The sequence below is a fragment of the Eleutherodactylus coqui genome, chromosome 6 (genome assembly GCF_035609145.1).
Source record: "Eleutherodactylus coqui strain aEleCoq1 chromosome 6, aEleCoq1.hap1, whole genome shotgun sequence".
Taxonomy (NCBI): domain Eukaryota; kingdom Metazoa; phylum Chordata; class Amphibia; order Anura; family Eleutherodactylidae; genus Eleutherodactylus; species Eleutherodactylus coqui.
Window position 1 is genome coordinate 41,966,233 of NC_089842.1, and position 19,225 is coordinate 41,985,457.

The 19,225-nt window shown below is 48.7% G+C and overlaps 1 protein-coding gene across 2 annotated transcripts in view; it reads right to left on the reverse strand.

The window, feature by feature from the left end:
• LOC136632075 (uncharacterized) overlaps positions 1 to 19,225 on the reverse strand; it is a 142,189-nt gene that overhangs the window by 14,787 nt on the left and 108,177 nt on the right. For both annotated transcript variants that reach the window (XM_066606683.1, XM_066606684.1), the window contains 6 exons: positions 18,258 to 18,349; positions 16,447 to 16,552; positions 14,213 to 14,292; positions 11,254 to 11,322; positions 11,087 to 11,147; positions 770 to 786 (listed from right to left, as the gene is read on the reverse strand). In XM_066606683.1, the coding sequence (XP_066462780.1) occupies positions 770 to 786; positions 11,087 to 11,147; positions 11,254 to 11,322; positions 14,213 to 14,292; positions 16,447 to 16,552; positions 18,258 to 18,349 (425 nt within the window). The remainder of the gene's footprint in view (positions 1 to 769; positions 787 to 11,086; positions 11,148 to 11,253; positions 11,323 to 14,212; positions 14,293 to 16,446; positions 16,553 to 18,257; positions 18,350 to 19,225) is intronic.

Here is a 19,225-nt window from a genome sequence, read left to right on the forward strand (position 1 = left end):
GTTTTGCGGGTACTATTTAATGAAGATGCCAGTTGGGTACCTGTGAGGCATCTGTTTCTCAAACTAGAGACTCTAATGTGCTTATCTTCTTGCTTAGTTGTGCAACGCGGCCTCCCACTTCTTTTTCTACTCTGGTTAGAGCCTGTTTGTGCTGTCCTCTGAAGGGAGTAGTACACACCGTTGTAGGAAATCTTCAATTTCTTAGCAATTTCTCGCATGGAATAGCCTTCATTTCTAAGAACAAGAATAGACTGTCGAGTTTCAGATGAAAGTTCTCTTTTTCTGGCCATTTTGAGCGTTTAATTGACCCCACAAATGTGATGCTCCAGAAACTCAATCTGCTCACAGGAAGGTCAGTTTTGTAGCTTCTGTAACGAGCTAGACTGTTTTCAGATGTGTGAACATGATTGCACAAGGGTTTTCTAATCATCAATTAGCCTTCTGAGCCAATGAGCAAACACATTGTACCATTAGAACACTGGAGTGATAGTTGCTGGAAATGGGCCTCTATACACCTTTGTAGATATTGCACAAAAAACCAGACATTTGCAGCTAGAATAGTCATTTACCACATTAGCAATGTATAGAGTGCATTTGTTTAAAGTTAGGACTAGTTTAAAGTTATCTTCATTGAAAAGTACAGTGCTTTTCCTTCAAAAATAAGGACATTTCAATGTGACCCCAAACTTTTGAACGGTAGTGTATATCACACGAGGCATTTAGCATCTCTAGTAAAGGAAAACCAATTAGAAATAGAGAACTCCATTACCTGCTTCCCGCTAATCCCTGCAAAACAACAAGAGAGAAATCAGATCTTCATGGTTGTACATTTATCACTTCCTCAGTTCTTATGTATTTGTCATCATGAATATTTCTCGGTGTTTCTGTGGCATTGCCACTTATTACATCACTGAATTATATGCGTTACATAGGGCACTGAGCCTAAAATCTCCGACCCGCGATCTGTGCCCCAGCCTCCTATCTGGATCATTTACCCCCTATCACCGGCCATGTAACCCCCCAGACAACGGCCACTTACATCTTAATCTATTTGACAGAGGATTTCTGGCTGTAAATAAAGCTGAAAGGAGGCTGCATGGACCTGGAAAAGGGATTCTTATCCTGATTGGCATTGGTGACCAAGTGGGTTAGATACTAGAGATGAGCGAACGTACTCGTCCGAGCTTGATATTCGTGCGAATATTAGGGTGTTCGGGATGCTCGTTACTCGTAACGAGTACCATGCGGTGTTCCGGTTACTTTCAGTTTCCTCTCTGAGACGTTAGCGCGCTTTTCTGGCCAATTGAAAGACAGGGAAGGCATTACAACTTCCCCCTGTGACGTTCAAGCCCTATACCACCCCCCTGCTGTGAGTGGCTGGGGCGATCAGATGTCACCCGAGTATAAAAATCGGCCCCTCCCGCGGCTCGCCACACATGCCTTGTGAGTTAGCTGAGGGACAGTGGTATCGTGCTGGAGCTGCTGTAGGGAGAGCGTTAGGAGTTAGTGTAGGCTTCAAGAACCCCAACGGTCCTTCTCAGGGCCACATCTAATAGTGTGCAGTACTGTGTTAGCACTGTATTTTTTTTTTTTTTTTCAAAATTGGATCTGCAGAGCATTGCGCCCTGCAATAGGGACAGAAGTGGTGGTTAGGCAGGGAGAGTGTTAGCAGTGAGTGTAGGCTTCAAGAACCCCAACGGTCCTTTCTAGGGCCACATCTATCCGTGTGCAGTACTGTCCAGGCTGCTGTTAGCAGTGTTGCATATTTTTTTTTTTTTCTCAAAACCGGCTGTGCAGACCATTGCACCCGGCATTAATACTACAGGGATAGAATTGTGTAGGCAGGGCCAGAAGACATACATTATTCATTGAATAGACGCAGTGTGGCTTTTCCTTTGAAAAACAAGGGAAAAAATTCTATTTCGCCTGCCTCTGACAGTCCTCAGGGCTCTGGGTACGTGTGTGCTGCGTGCAGAACGTTAAAAAAAATCAGACGCAGCCAGCTACGTTTTACTGCAGGCTTGCGCCAATTTTTTTCCTGCATGGGAAATCCCTGATCTGCTGTAGCGAATAACTTTGCATCACTGCAGTTCTCTGACACATTTGCAGGGCCACAACACAGTTATTAAACTTAGTAGTATTCATTGAATACACGCAGTGTGGCTTGTCCTTTGAAAAACAAGGGAAAAAATTCTATTTTGGCTGCAGGCTTGCGCCAATTTCTTTCCTGCATGGGAAATCCCTGATCTGCTGTAGCGAATAACTTTGCATCACTGCAGTTCTGTGACACATTTGCAGGGCCACAACACAGTTATTAAACTTAGTAGTATTCATTGAATACACGCAGTGTGGCTTGTCCTTTGAAAAACAAGGGAAAAAATTCTATTTCGCCTGCCTCTGACAGTCCTCAGGGCTCTGGGTACGTGTGTGCTGCGTGCAGAACGTTAAAAAAAATCAGACGCAGCCAGCTACGTTTTACTGCAGGCTTGCGCCAATTTTTTTCCTGCATGGGAAATCCCTGATCTGCTGTAGCGAACAACTTTGCATCACTGCAGTTCTCTGACACATTTGCAGGGCCACAACACAGTTATTAAACTTAGTAGTATTCATTGAATACACGCAGTGTGGCTTGTCCTTTGAAAAACAAGGGAAAAAATTCTATTTTGGCTGCAGGCTTGCGCCAATTTCTTTCCTGCATGGGAAATCCCTGATCTGCTGTAGCGAATAACTTTGCATCACTGCAGTTCTGTGACACATTTGCAGGGCCACAACACAGTTATTAAACTTAGTAGTATTCATTGAATACACGCAGTGTGGCTTGTCCTTTGAAAAACAAGGGAAAAAATTCTATTTTGGCTGCAGGCTTGCGCCAATTTCTTTCCTGCATGGGAAATCCCTGATCTGCTGTAGCGAATAACTTTGCATCACTGCAGTTCTCTGACACATTTGCAGGGCCACAACACAGTTATTAAACTTAGTAGTATTCATTGAATACACGCAGTGTGGCTTGTCCTTTGAAAAACAAGGGAAAAAATTCTATTTTGGCTGCAGGCTTGCGCCAATTTCTTTCCTGGCTTGGAAATCACTGGTAATACAGCATGCTGAGGGGTAGGGGTAGGCCTAGAGGACGTGGGCGCGGCCGAGGACGCAGAGGCCCTAGTCCGGGTGTGGGCACAGGCCGGGTTCCTGATCCAGGTGTGTCGCAGCCGACTGCTGCGCGATTAGGAGAGAGGCACGTTTCTGGCGTCCCCACATTCATCGCCCAATTAATGGGTCCACGCGGGAGACCTTTATTAGAAAATGAGCAGTGTGAGCAGGTCCTGTCGTGGATGGCAGAAAGTGCTTCGAGCAAGCTATCATCCACCCAGAGTTCTGCGCCGTCCAGTGCTGCAAATCCGAATCCTCTGTCTGCTGCTCCTCCTTCCTCCCAGCCTCCTCACTCCACTACAATGACACATGCTCAGGAGCGGGAAGACTCCCAGGAACTGTTCTCGGGCCCCTGCTCAGATTGGGCAGCAGTGGTTTCTCTCCCACCAGAGGAGTTTATCGTCACTGATGCACAACCATTGGAAAGTTCCCGGGGTCCGGGGGATGAGGCTGGGGACTTCCGGCAACTGTCTCAAGACCTTTCAGTGGGTGAGGAGGACGATGATGATGAGACACAGTTGTCTTGCAGTGAGGTAGTAGTAAGGGCAGTAAGTCCGAGGGAGGAGCGCACAGAGGATTCGGAGGAAGAGCAGCAGGACGATGAGGTGACTGACCCCACCTGGTGTGCAACGCCTACTCAGGACAGGTCTTCAGAGGGGCAGGCAAGGGCAGCAGCAGGGCAGGTTGCAAGAGGCAGTGCGGTGGCCAGGGGTGGAGGCAGGGCCAGACCGAATAATCCACCAACTGTTTCCCAAAGCGCACCCTCGCGCCATGCCACCCTGCAGAGGCCGAGGTGCTCTAAGGTCTGGCAGTTTTTCACAGAGATGCCTGACGACCGACGAACAGTGGTGTGCAACCTTTGTCGTGCCAAGATCAGCCGGGGAGCCACCACCAACAGCCTCACCACCACCAGCATGCGCAGACATATGATGGCCAAGCACCCGAAGGCCGTTCACCGCCTCCGGTTTGCACCGCTGCCTCTCCCCCTGTGCCCCAACCTGCCACTTAGATCCAACCCCCCTCTCAGGACACAGGCACTACCGTCTCCTGGCCTGCACCCACACCCTCACCTCCGCTGTCCTCGGCCCCATCCACCAATGTCTCGCACCGCACCGTCCAGCCGTCGCTAGCGCAAGTGTTGGAGCGCAAGCGCAAGTACGCCGCCACGCACCCGCGCGCTCAATCGTTAACCGTCCACATAGCCAAATTTATCAGCCTTGAGATGCTACCGTATAGGGTTGTGGAAACGGAGGCTTTCAAAGCTATGATGGCGGCGGCGGCCCCGCGCTACTCAGTTCCCAGTCGCCACTACTTTTCCCGATGTGCCGTCCCAGCCCTGCACGACCACGTCTCCCGCAACATTGTACGCGCCCTCACCAATGCGGTTAGTGGCAAGGTCCACTTAACTACGGACACGTGGACAAGCACAGGCGGGCAGGGCCACTACATCTCCCTGACGGCACATTGGGTGAATTTAGTGGAGGCTGGGACAGAGTCAGAGCCTGGGACCGCTCACGTCCTACCCACCCCCAGAATTGCGGGCCCCAGCTCGGTGGTGGTATGTTCGGCGGTGTATGCTTCCTCCACTAAAGCACCCTCCTCCTCCTCCTCAACCTCTGTCTCGCAACCTAGATGTGTCAGCAGCAGCAGGACGTCGCCAGCAGTCGGTGTCGCGCGGCGTGGCAGCACAGCGGTGGGCAAGCGTCAGCAGGCCGTGCTGAAACTACTCAGCTTAGGAGATAGGAGGCACACGGCCCACGAACTGCCGCAGGGTCTGACAGAGCAGACTGACCGTTGGCTTGCGCCGCTGAGCCTCCAACCGGGCATGGTCGTGTGTGACAACGGCCGTAACCTGGTGGCGGCTCTGCAGCTCGGCAGCCTCACGCACGTGCCATGCCTGGCCCACGTCTTTAATTTGGTGGTTCAGCGCTTTCTGAAAAGCTACCCACGCTTGTCAGACCTGCTCGTAAAGGTGCGCCGCCTCTGCGCACATTTCCGCAAGTCCCACACGGACGCTGCCACCCTGCAACATCGGTTTAATCTGCCAGTGCACCGACTGCTGTGCGACGTGCCCACACGGTGGAACTCTACGCTCCACATGTTGGCTAGGCTCTATGAGCAGCGTAGAGCTATAGTGGAATACCAACTCCAACATGGGCGGCGCAGTGGGAGTCAGCCTCCTCAATTCTTTTCAGAAGAGTGGGCCTGGTTGGCAGACATCTGCCAGGTCCTTCGAAACTTTGAGCAGTCTACCCAGGTGGTGAGCGGCGATGCTGCAATCATTAGCGTCACCATTCCTCTGCTATGCATCTTGAGAAGTTCCCTGCAAACCATAAAGGCAGCCGCTTTGCGCTCGGAAACAGAGCCGGGGGAAGACAGTATGTCGCTGGATAGTCAGAGCACCCTCCTGTCTATATCTCAGCGCGTTCAGGAGGAGGAGGAGGAGGATGAGGAGGATGAGGAGGAGGGGGAAGAGACAGCTTGGCCCACTGCTGACGGTACCCATGCTGCTTGCCTGTCATCATTTCAGCGTGTATGGCCTGAGGAGGAGGAGGAGGAGGAGGAGGAGGATCCTGAAAGTGATCTTCCTAGTGCGGACAGCCATGTGTTGCGTACAGGTACCCTGGCACACATGGCTGACTTCATGTTAGGATGCCTTTCTCGTGACCCTCGCGTTACACGCATTCTGGCCACTACGGATTACTGGGTGTACACACTGCTCGACCCACGCTATAAGGAGAACCTTCCCACTCTCATTTCCGAAGAGGAAAGGGGTTCGAGAGTGTTGCTATACCACAGGACCCTGGCGGACAAGCTGATGGTAAAATTCCCATCCGACAGCGCTAGTGGCAGAAGGCGCAGTTCCGAGGGCCAGGTAGCAGGGGAGGTACGGAGATCGAGCAGCATGTACAGCCCAGGCAGTGCAACAGTCTTTAAGGGCCTGGACAGCTTTATGGCTCCCCAGCAAGACTGTGTCCCCGCTCCCCAGTCAAGGCTGAGTCGGCGGGAGTACTGTAAAAGGATGGTGAGGGAGTACGTAGCCGATCGCACGACCGTCCTCCGTGACGCCTCTGCCACCTACAACTACTGGGTGTCGAAGCTGGACACGTGGCCTGAACTAGCGCTGTATGCCCTGGAGGTGCTTGCTTGTCCTGCGGCTAGCGTCTTGTCGGAAAGGGTGTTTAGTGCGGCTGGGGGAATCATCACAGATAAGCGTACCCGCCTGTCAACCGACAGTGCCGACAGGCTAACACTCATCAAGATGAACAAAGCCTGGATTTCCCCAGACTTCTCTTCTCCACCAGCGGACATCAGCGATACGTAAGCAATACGTAGGCTGCACCCGCGGATGGAAGCTACGTTCTCTCTCACCATCCAAAACGGGGACATTTCTGCTTCATCAATCTGTGTCTAATATTCCTCCTCCTCCTCCTGCTCCTCCTCCTGAAACCTCACGTAATCACGCTGAACGGGCAATTTTTCTTAGGGCCACAAGGCTCACTCATCTAATTTTTCTAAACAATTTTTATATGTTTCAATGCTCTTAAAAGCGTTGAAACTTTAACTTGAACCAATTTTTATTTTAACTGGGCTGCCTCCAGGCCTAGTTACCACTTAAGCCACATTAACCAAAGCGATTAATGGGTTTCACCTGCCATCTTGGTTGGGCATGGCCAATTTTTACTGAGGTACATTAGTACTGTTGGTACACCAATGTTTTGGGGCCCTCACCTACAGTGTAATCATAGCAATTTGTATGTTCTTCGCCTGCACTCATGGTACAGAAGTGTGTGTGGGGTTGGCCTACACTTTAGCTACATAAATGTAACTTGGGCCTTGGCTATACTGCAGCTACTGAAATGGAACTAAGACTGCGCTCCCACTATAATGCTGCTAGTGATATGTTAGTGGGGCCTGTCGCTAATGCTACGGCTGAAATGTTACTAATTCTGGGCTCTGCCTATACCGCTGCTAATGGTATGTCTCTGGGGTGTGGAAACAGAGGCTTCTCAAAGACATGATGGCGGCGAGGCCATTTCCCACCAACGCTGTTACTGTTAAGGTGCATATAACCATGGACACGTGGAGAGGATACGTAGTGCCTCCAAAACATCCCCCGCCACGGCCCACTTAATCCTGGCCACATTCCGAAAACCAACAAAATAAAACCGCGCTACTAGGTCCGCAGTCACCACCACATTACCACCAACGCGGTTACTGTTAAGGTACATATTACCAGTCTGACTGGGGCATGCAGTGTTGGCCGGAGCCCACCTGCATTAAGCATGACATTACTACCTCAGCTGTGTTGGGCAATGCAATGGGATATTTCTATGTACCGCCGGTGGCTTCCTGGCACCCACCCATGCTATGGGTCCACAGGGAATTATAAATGCATCTGTTTCCACTTGTAAAGAGCCCCAGTCTGACTGGGGCATGCAGTGTGGGCCGAAGCCCACCTGCATTAAGCACGACATTACTACCTCAGCTGTGTTGGGCAATGCAATGGGATATTTTTGTGTATCGCCGGTGGGTTCCAGGGAGCCACCCATGCTGTAGGTGCACACGGAGTTTAACCTACATGTGTCCACTTGTAAAGAACCCCAGTCTGACTGGGGCATGCAGTGTGGGCCGAAGCCCACCTGCATTAAGCACGACATTACTACCTCAGCTGTGTTGGGCAATGCAATGGGATATTTCTATGTACCGCCGGTGGCTTCCTGGCACCCACCCATGCTGTGGGTCCACAGGGAATTATAAATGCATCTGTTTCCACTTGTAAAGAACCCCAGTCTGACTGGGGCATGCAGTGTGGGCCGAAGCCCACCTGCATTAAGCATGACATTACTACCTCAGCTGTGTTGGGCAATGCAATGGGATATTTTTGTGTATCGCTGGTGGGTTCCAGGGAGCCACCCATGCTGTAGGTGCACACGGAGTTTAACCTACATGTGTCCACTTGTAAAGAACCCCAGTCTGACTGGGGCATGCAGTGTGGGCCGAAGCCCACCTGCATTAAGCACGACATTACTACCTCAGCTGTGTTGGGCAATGCAATGGGATATTTCTATGTACCGCCGGTGGCTTCCTGGCACCCACCCCTGCTGTGGGTCCACAGGGAATTATAAATGCATCTGTTTCCACTTGTAAAGAACCCCAGTCAGACTGGGGCATGCAGTGTGGGCCGAAGCCCACCTGCATTAAGCACGACATTACTACCTCAGCTGTGTTGGGCAATGCAATGGGATATTTCTATGTACTGCCGGTGGCTTCCTGGCACCCACCCATGCTGTGGGTCCACAGGGAATTATAAATGCATCTGTTTCCACTTGTAAAGAACCCCAGTCTGACTGGGGCATGCAGTGTGGGCCGAAGCCCACCTGCATTAAGCACGACATTATTACCTCAGCTGTGTTGGGCAATGCAATGGGATATTTTTGTGTATCGCCGGTGGATTCCAGGGAGCCACCCATGCTGTCGGTCGACAGGGACTTCACAATAGGGAGTTGTACCTGCCTGTGTCTATGAATTAAAAAGCCCGGTCTGACTGGGGCATGCAGAGACACCTTGACAGAATGAATAGTGTGTGGCACATAGGTTCCCCATTGCTATGCCCACGTGTGCAGCTCCTGATGGCGGTGGCACAGGATTCTATTTCTCATTGCTTCTGTACAGCATTGTGGGCTATCGCCCCACCCCTTTTAAAGAGGGTCGCTGCCTAGCCGTGCCAACCCTCTGCAGTGTGTGCCTGCGGTTCCTCCTCATGGCAGACGCACTTCTAAATAGACATGAGGGTGGTGTGGCATGAGGGCAGCTGAAGGCTGCGCAGGGACACTTTGGTGTGCGCTGTGGGGGGAGGGGGGGCGGTTGGGCAGCATGTAACCCAGGAGAAGTGGCAGAGGAGTGTCATGCAGGCAGTGATTGTGCTTTGTTGGAGGTAGTGTGGTGCTTAGCAAAGGTATGCCATGCTAATGAGGGCTTTTCAGAAGTAAAAGTTTTTGGGAGGGGGGGGGGGCCCACTCTTGCCGCTATTGTGGCTTAATAGTGGGACCTGTGAACTTGAGATGCAGCCCAACATGTAGCCCCTCGCCTGCCCTATCCGTTGCTGTGTCGTTCCCATCACTTTCTTGAATTGCCCAGATTTTCACACAAGGAAACCTTAGCGAGCATCGGCGAAATACAAAAATGCTCGGGTCGCCCATTGACTTCAATGGGGTTCGTTACTCGAAACGAACCCTCGAGCATCGCGAAAAGTTCCTCCCGAGTAACGAGCACCCGAGCATTTTGGTGCTCGCTCATCTCTATTAGATACCCACTAATTTATACCAAATTACAATTTTAAGGAACCCACTGAATTTCAGCAGGTGTCATAGTCTAGTGTAAATCACCCCCATAGGGGGCACTTTTGAGCACCTTGTCTCCCTTACAGCATTGCTTCGCATTTAGAAGAATCACATGATTCCGCTTGACATTTTCAATACATATTTGGTTTCATATACGTCTATGGAAGTGGCTATACATAAGTAGAGGGGGGCAACAGACTAGACATGGGAAAAGCATTAGCATCATAGGAAATATATCTTTGGGTATCACCGCTATTGGATGAGCATTAGGGGTGCTACACAAAGAAACCAATGATCGTTGCTCCATAGTCAAATCTGTAGGTCTATGGTCCTGGTAAAGCTCTGACCGAAAAGAATTGATACTTAAATAGACTTGGCGTGAATAAGAATACCCAAATCCCACCAGTATAGACAATCCTCCCCAATGCTCTTTTTCTAGCGTTGTTAGAACCATAAGATTCTGAAAATCAACCTCTACTCAGAGTGGGCAGCAGAGGTTATCGAATGGTGGTCAAAACAAGTTGTGTGCCTTCAATGAAGGTAGAGCACGAGACTGCTACAGGGCCCGTATGACAGGGTCCAGGCCAAATGGTCCCACCCCGTGTTCCACCACTCAGTCACTGGGCCCGCCACGAAAGTTGAGCCAGCAAAACGACTCTTCGTACTGCTGGTCCAGAAGGTGCTTTGAAGCAGAGGCCGACGACTCCTTCTTTCTCCAACTCTACTATACTTAAAGAGGCAGCCTGTGCAGAATAACAGCATCCGAACCAGCAGTACTCTATGTTACGTGAAAACTGCTGGCTAGACTTAAGGGGAGAGACACAGAGCTAACTGGGCTCCATAAGTTGCAGGGGCCGCGGGGGACGACTCCGAGTCGCGGGGGCCGACTCTGAGTCGTGGGGGCCGCGGGGGACGACTTTGAGTTGCGGGGGCCGACTCCGAGTCGCGGGGGCCGCGGGGGCCGACTCCGAGTCGCGGGGGCCACGGGGGACGACTCCGAGTCGCGGGGGCCACGGGGGACGACTCCGAGTCGCGGGGGCTGACTACGAGTTGCAGGGGCTGCAGAGGAGGCACTAGGACTACTGGAAGTACTGAGAGGGGTATTGGGGTAGTGGCAAGGTGGGGAGACTGTATAGGGACAAGAGATGGCTGGAAGAATTATTCACGGCCCAGATATAGAAGAAAAAACTAAAACGGATGCCACCAATTAGAGAAGACATCACCTGTGATCGCTGTAGGTAACTTCACTGCAATCACTATCACTGTGTAGAACTCTATTATATGGTGACTTCATTATTTACAGATATAGTAGCTAAGCTCAAGTATAAGTCTGCTTTATTATAGTTATGCTATCTATATAATTTTGGGGTGGGAGGCTGATTCTTGCTACGGGGTCCCATGAGTTCTATGTACGCCCTTAGTCAAAACCAAGACCCCTCAGTCAGTTTCCGCAGCGATTGGCTGCAGCGAGTCATTACTCTCCCACCTCACCCAGAACTTATCACAGAAGAGCTCTGTGCTGTCTGATCCCTCTGATCGCCGACAGCGAAAGGAGGGATCACCTACAGCATAGCGAATCAATGATTTGCACTTACCACTTGGCGAGGAATATTCACGTTATACCTCAGGGTAAAATTCTGTTTCGACAAAGCAATTCTGAAAAGAAATGATAAAAAGATAGAAGTCCTCATCAGCACAATTTAGTCCCATGGGGGTTTCATTAATAGGCATCAGGTCAGGTTCTGCATATAAAGATTCTCACCCCTTCTCAGAGCAATACTGATAGAACTTCTTGCAGGTGGCTTGTAGAAGTCTCAGCCCTCCCAGATATCTGCCAGTCAGAAGAATTTGGGGGTCACAAAATATAAATTGTCAAAATACATATAGATACAAATAAAGAAATACACAAATATTTACATTTCAACCTTAACTGAGTAAATATTTTAAGCGGTTGTGTCAAGATGGCATTTCCAATGAACCACACAGTGGGGTACCTCACTTGGGAACCCCCCACTAAGATTGGAATAGAGGACCACCTTGTAAGAACAGCACCAGTCCGGGAAGACAATGTGTAGTCCTTGTAATTACAGAAAGGCTACTGGTGAGAACGCCTGCCCTGTAATACTACATTTTCTCTTCCAGCCGCAACGGTCGTGATAGCTGAAACTTCCCATGGCAAGATCAGCTGTTTGCCAAGAGCGGGAGCCGGGGTGATCAGCTGATTGTAGAGAGCCTGGCATTCTGAAAAAGGTTGTGCATGTTGGCACAACTCATTTAAAGGGGTTTTCCAGGAAGATACTATTGATGATCCATCCTTAGATTGCATCATCAATAGTTCAGCTGGGGCTGACTGCTCGAGACCCCAGCCAATCAGCTGCCCACTGTCAGCGCCACAATACACAGGGGTATGGAGCGGAAGCTGCTACTCCAACTCCGGTGTAGTGGCTGGCACTTCTAACTGCAGGCTAGGGTCTAATTTATATGAATTGAAGCTGCACCTGCAGTTACAAGCGCCCGCCACCACACCTGGGTTCGAAACAGCAGCTTCCGCTCCAACCCCTATGTATTGCGGTGCCAACAGCAGGCGCCAGTTCAGCTGATAGCTGGACCTGGACGATCAACTATTGATGACCAGTTTTAAGGATTTATCATCAATAGCATTTTCCTGGAAAACCCCTTTAAATTCTTCATTCCAATTTAAATAAAGCTGAAAGGGGTTGCCTCTGATAAGATGTCTGCATGACATGTAAAACCCAGCAGCGGCTTTGCCTGAAGTCAACAAGAGCGGGTGCCCACACATACGCACCAACCCCCTGCAGTTACCTATGGTGTGCATGCGCCACCAGCCACTGCCATTCACTTCAGGATGAGCCGCTGTTGGAGTGTCAGCATGGCAGGTAAAATCTATCATGAGACACCCCTTTAACGATTTCACAGTTAGAAGTTCTGCAGCTTTCGAACAGACACTGGGGGAGTTTACAAGTTTGTTTGTGGAAACATTCTGGTGTCAGAAAATCTTAATTTAGGTGCCAATGCATTTTTGCACCAAAAATTCTAACTTTTTGTTATTTTAAGCCATTTAGTGTTTGAGCCCGTCAGATCTACTATAATGTATGCCAGAAGCTGGCGTAAATTATAGAAGAACTCTATGCCAGTTAATAGCTTTAGCTTTCTATGCCAGTTCATAGATTTAGCATATAGACTTCCTGAAGATGTGCCAAGTGTATTAGGAGGCTTGTGCCAGTCTAAGTAAATCAGCCCCTTTTTGTTTTCATTCTGTACGATTTGCAAAATCTCTGCTTGCCATCATTGAATGGCTGATGGATTTCTCAGCAAACACAGAATTTTGTGTTGCTTCTGGGGAGACTTGCCTACACTGATACAATGTAACAAGTCGATTCCTCTACTGTACCAGTAGGGGCACACAATTACTTTGCAGTATTCTGTATGCAGAAAGGCCTTCATTGGTATTACAAAGAATAATCACTGCTTGGCGCGTGACATCTTGCAATCAGCAATGTGGTACCACTTGATGCCCGCATCACAATCTGTTATCAGATAATGCTGACCTCTCCTCTTTGGAGCATAAGGCAACATTTGGCAGTCATGGGTAAACATGGTGACTTGAGTAACTTTCACTGCAGGCAGATTGTTGGTGCCCGGAGGGGCGGTGCCAGCATTTCTGAAACAGTCGCACTTGTCGCCTGTTCCTGAACCACAGTACTAAGAGTGAGCCAAGACTGGATGAACCACGGATGATCCAACAGAAGATCACACATGGCCAGTCTGGTATCTCAGCAATGTCGTGGACCAACTGACCCAGCAATACAATAGCAGGGAAGTTAGACAAATACCCACAATAACCATATCAGCGTACTTTGTGTCGACTGGGCGTCAAAATCCGAAAGACTGACAAGGGTGGCCCTGATGACCTCGCGTCATCTCGAACAATGCCTCACATGAGCCAGAAAAGAGGTGAATAGACCTTAGACACATGGCAGAAAGTCATCTGGAGTGACAAATCCCATTTCTAGCTGAACCATACAGATGTGCACATCTGGCATAAAGAGCATGAAGCTGTATCTCATAGGTACACTGTTGGTGTTCAAGAGGCTGGTGGTGGCATTGTCATGGTCTGCAGAGCATTTTCCTGGCATGGTCTAGGCCCGTTGGTCATCATACCACAATCCTTGAACACTACAAGGACCTGTTGATGGACCATCTGAACCCATACCTTCAGGAAGTCTTTCCCGATCGCAGTATCATCTATCAACAGGACAATACTCCATGTCATCGAGGTCGGATCACTAGAAAGTGGTTGGAGGAACACGACAATGAATTCTCCACACTGTCTTCCCCAAACTCACTGAACTATAACCCCATTGAACATGTTTGGGATATGCTGGAAAGGGCTATGAGATTTGCTCCGGCTTATCCACAAAATGTACCCCAACTGATGGCGCTGCTCAATCGCGTATGGGGCGAGTTGAGTACGGAACATGTTTGTCACATCTATTGTCCGAAGTCTAAAAGTCCTGATCACCCAAAATCAGTTATTGAGTAGCTGTTCCTAATGCAGTGATCGTTCCCTGTATGCTGTACTTCATTTTTACCCCAATGTAATGAGTTGATGCATTACAAGTAAGGGTTAATAGATCATGCGTTCGGTAATTGCAATGCATGATCAGACTGTAGTTAGATGTGATGATACCTGCACTCACCCCTCTTTCCTGCTGATGTAATGAAGATCCAACAAACTTCCGAACTCTGTTGGGTCATTTAAGGGATGAGGGACCAAAACCTGGTTTAACAAAGAACAGAATGCTAAAACTGCATTATAGCACCAACAAAAGGGAATGTTACCGAGGTCAGAGCTGTATGTGGCGGGAGACATTTAATTCAGCAGCACAGAATATTTCAGAAAAGGGGAGTTCTGATCTTGTGGGATGTAACAGACTGGTGGAAGAGCGGGGATCCCCAACAGCACGGAGTATTTTAGAAGAGGATTGAGCTGATCTTAAGGGAGATCACCAGCTGAGAATGACATAGTGGAAAGAGCAGGGTGCGCCTATAGCGCAGTGTATTTACTGATCTTGTGGGGGGCAGTGATGTCGCCACTCATATAATATTAAGAGGGACAATATGTCAAAGGGAAAGTGCGATTATGTACAGAGTTAAAGGGGTTGTGCCAAGTCATAAAGTTAACCCCTACCCACAGGATAGGGGATAGCTTTATGATTGGTGGGCGCCTGACCGCTGGGATCCCAGTGATCTCGAAAACAAGGCTCCAGTCAGACCTTGAGTGAATGGAGTCGAGGTGGCGCTGGTGCCCCACTGCTTCATTCACTTCAACCACTGGGACCCAAACCGATCCCAAAAATGGAAGTCCAGTTAGCACCCAAGAGAATAGCGCAGAGGTTGCGTCAGTCACTTCAATGACAGCACTGGAAATTACCAAGTTCAAGCGCCTCGGCAATCTCTGAAGGCGATCATTGAAGTACATGGAGCAGTAGTGCACGTGTACAACCCTATTCACTCAGGGACCCACTGGACCCCATTCTCAATATCAGCGGGTGGGGGTGGGGATCCCAGCAGTTGGACTCTCATCGATCATAAACTTCATAACTTGGCACAAGTCCTTTAATGCACTTACATAGGATGATGATTGGGCAAGAGCGTTCATAAGATCTAGTAAATGCTCCTTTATTGGCAGATCACATCTTGAAAAAATTATGGTTACTTTCTGCACATTTCCCCGTGTAATTGGGGGATGGGCTGCGGACAATGATAAAACTGTATTGGGGACGAAAGATCGCAGTAATGATTGTTTATCCAATTGCAGAGCGCATCAACTTGTGTAACGGCCTTTTAAATGACCGGGGATCTTGTGGATGGCAATTATTACACAACTGAAATTGAGCCATGTAAACGGACCTTTAGATAGTAGAAGTAGCATAGTTCAGCAACAGCACAGAGTATTTCAGGATATAATCAAGTTGATCACAAACTGGAATTCTGGGGATGGAGCTATCAGGACTAGAGATGAGCATTGCCCTTAGCGAGTACCTGCCCGCTCGGGAGCAAAGATTCGGCTGCCGGCGGGGAGCTGCGGGGGAGAGCGGGGAGGAACGGAGGTGAGATCTCTCTCTCCCCCTGCTTACTCCCGCAACTCACCGCTCACCCGCACTGGGAGCCGAACCTTTTCTCCCGAGCGGGGAGATACTCGCTAAGGACAATGCTCGATCGAGCAATTGTCCTTAGTGAGTATGCTCGCTTATCTCTAATTAGGACCCCCAGCGACTACCGTATTCCATGTGGAAAACTGCACTTAAAATTGCATAAACTACAATAAAAACCAAACAAATTACTACGGACGCCTTAGTAATGGTAGCAGTAAAATAGAGATAAAACCCGCTGAGTAACGCACATTTCAAAAGATGATAAATAATGTGATCGATGCGGCTCGGGGAGAAGTAACGCGCGGCGTGTAGAGCAAGAGAAGAGGCCATTAAAGCTAATTACAATTCTGTCATCATGTAAAAAGCCATTCGCACTGATTACACTTTGAGGCCGCTTTAAGCCGTAAGCTTTGAACCAGACTGAATGCAATTGCTAAATGAGGACTTCACTTCCGCAAGTCTCAGATCTTCTACCCCGAGACAATGTCAACTCCTCACCCCCCTCCCCAACCCCGGGAGGTCGCCGCTGCTCTCAGGGATTTATAATGGCGCTGATTCATTGGGCTTTGATAAAGGGCAGATTTGCATATTTTGCACTTAGCTGATGCTTGTTAGACTAAAATCCTCCTTATGATGGGGATGAGAGGATGACCGAGGAACACAACAACATTTCCTGGCCGCTGACTTTTAGCTAAAGGAAAATGGGATTAAAGGCAAAGTTATCCCCATTAAAAACAACTATTATCATAATGATGGATGCGCCTGGAGCCTTTTACCAGCTTCTTGCTCTGAGAGATTGTGACCTCAGCCCAAAAGTTGGAAACGGTCATGGAAATAGTCTTCCCATAATATCCATCTGAAGGGTTTCCAATAATTCCAATTCTAAAGAAAAGGGGGAGGGGGGGGGGGGGGGAGAAAAAAAAAGTTAGCTTACAATGGGTTAAAGGGCTAATAATCTAAAGATGTCACAAAGTTTATGGCCAATGTAAGTTTTTATTGTAGCGGCAGATATTTTATCATGTTACAATCATAATAAGGCATGGAACAGATCACTAATGATGTCACTATTATGGAGGAAGATATCACAGAAAGACAGAAATATGACCGCAGAAAAAGACCCCCTGGGCCATCTAGTCTGCCCCTCTATTATTTTTCTCTCAGGACAGATATAGGCTGATTGCAGCCATGTCTGAATTCATTTACTGTTGATTTTCCAACCACACCTGCTGAAAGTTTGTTCCAAGCATCCACTACTCTGAGTAAAATAGTATTTTTTACATTGCTTCTGGATTGGATACAAGATGTGATACGGGCAGGTATGGAGGTTCTAGTACCCTGTTGTATCCAAGCTAGAAGCGGTACAAGATGTGATACATGCGTGCATGGGGGCTCTAGTATCCTGTTGTACCGCCTCTAGCTTGGATACAAGATGTGATATGGGTGGGCATGGAGGATCTAGTACCCTGTTGTACCGCCTCTAGCTTGGATACAAGATGTGATACAGGCAGGCATGGAGGCGCTAGTACCCTGTTGTACCGCCTCTAGCTTGGATACAAGATGTGATATGGGTGGGCATGGAGGATCTAGTACCCTGTTGTACCGCCTCTAGCTTGGATACAAGATGTGATATGGGTGGGCATGGAGGATCTAGTACCCTGTTGTACCGCCTCTAGCTTGGATACAAGATGTGATACGGGCGGGCATGGAGGCTCTAGTATCCTGTTGTACCGCCTCTAACTTGGCTACAAGATGTGATACAGGTGGGTAGTAGGCTCTAGTACCCTGATGGACCACCTCTAACTTGGATATGGATTGGAAGGGGGCATTCAGAGACATACCGCTCTATATTTGCTGTAACTGAGCCTCTAGATTGTGCAAACTCATAGGCTGTCGAAGTTGGCATCCTAGATGGTCTCATACAAGCACCTGGAAATGGTTCCGACAGACATAGGGGTGTAACCTGTCTGTGGATGGAGGACATTGAAGCAGTTGGAGTTGCTTGTGCTTGCTGGATGATCAGATGCTCCTCTCTACTGGTGGTCTGTAGGGGGCATCCTGAGCCCGGTCACCTTGTGTGCCCTGACACATCCACTGGTCCCAACACTTCCTAACAGTCTGGTCAGAACGGCCGGTGGGGGACAATTCATGGATCCGACCATCCAGCTTCTCACATCCCAATAATGCGCCCCTCTCAGACTCTGGTAATGGGGTGAAATCTCTTCTCTGCGTCGTAGAGGCGTCTAGTGGTCAACAAGCTCTACACAAGTGGAAGAAGAGGTCACTGCACACAAGCAGCCTCCAAGAGTCTCTTGTAGGCCAAGGGGGGAACCACTTTTAGGGCCTCAGGTGACAAGACTGTTCATGTAATCACCCCACAACTCTCATCATCTACATATCTGCCGGAGATGGAACTGCAGGACGAGTTCTGCAGCAAAACGACAAATTCTTCAAAGTGCTTGATTTTATTTTTTACTATACTGTACAAAGGTTTCCATCATGTCGTCTCTCTCCCTTCTTTTCTACAGGCTAAGCAAATTACGTTCTTTAGGCCTTTTCTGAGAAGTTTTATTCTTGACCGTTTCCTTACCTGGCGTACGCTCTGCAAGTGATCGCTTTGACCTGGGGCTTACTTTTTACTGTTGAGTAGTGAGCCAGCCATTTTGTGTAATCCGGCAATCCCTATCAAAAACATTACAACATAAACATAGTGAGCAATGCTTAATGGCCCATGCACAACAAAGTATTTTTGGACCATTTGCTGCCTGTGTTCTCCGCAGCCAGGGTGGGGTATAGACCTAGAAGGTCTGTGGAGACACCTAGGAGGTGAGTGCGGAGACTTATAAGGCCATACATGCTCCTCTGGGAAATGTATGCAAGTAAGGAAGATGGAGCAATACCTCTACAGCCCCACCTATTGGATGGCAGCATACCTTCAAATCAATGTCAGCCCTTTAAAATAGGTGGCGCTGCAGAGGTATTGTTCCATCTTCATTATTTGCTCCACAGGCAGCACACGGACCATAATAGCATATGAGGCTATTCACACGGCTACCTTTTCACTTGGACTGATGGTCCAGGTGTTTAAAAGAGAAACCTCATGTCCTATTCTTGTCCATTTTCACAAAAGAGAATAGACATACAATGTGCAGGACTTGTGATTATCAGACAGCAAACAGATGGGTGTCCACGTGCTTTCCAATTTGTTTTGCACCTGATTTTCATAGGAACTACATGGACATAGCCGTGTGAATGCACCTACCTTACGCTGGTTGTACATATATAAATATATATATCAGAAGCGGATACCCAGGTTATACCAGCATGCTCCACATTGCTATATACAGGGTTTATAACTTATACCAGCTGTATGTATATAATTATAAACAGAAGATATTAACCCCTTAGTGACGGAGCTTTTTTGCTTTTTTCCATTTTTGTTTTTTCCTACTTCCTTTTAAAAAATCGTAGCTCCTTTATTTATCCATCAACGTCGCTGTATGTGGGCTTGTTTTTTGCGGGACGAGTTGTATTTTTCAATGGCACTATTTATTGTAC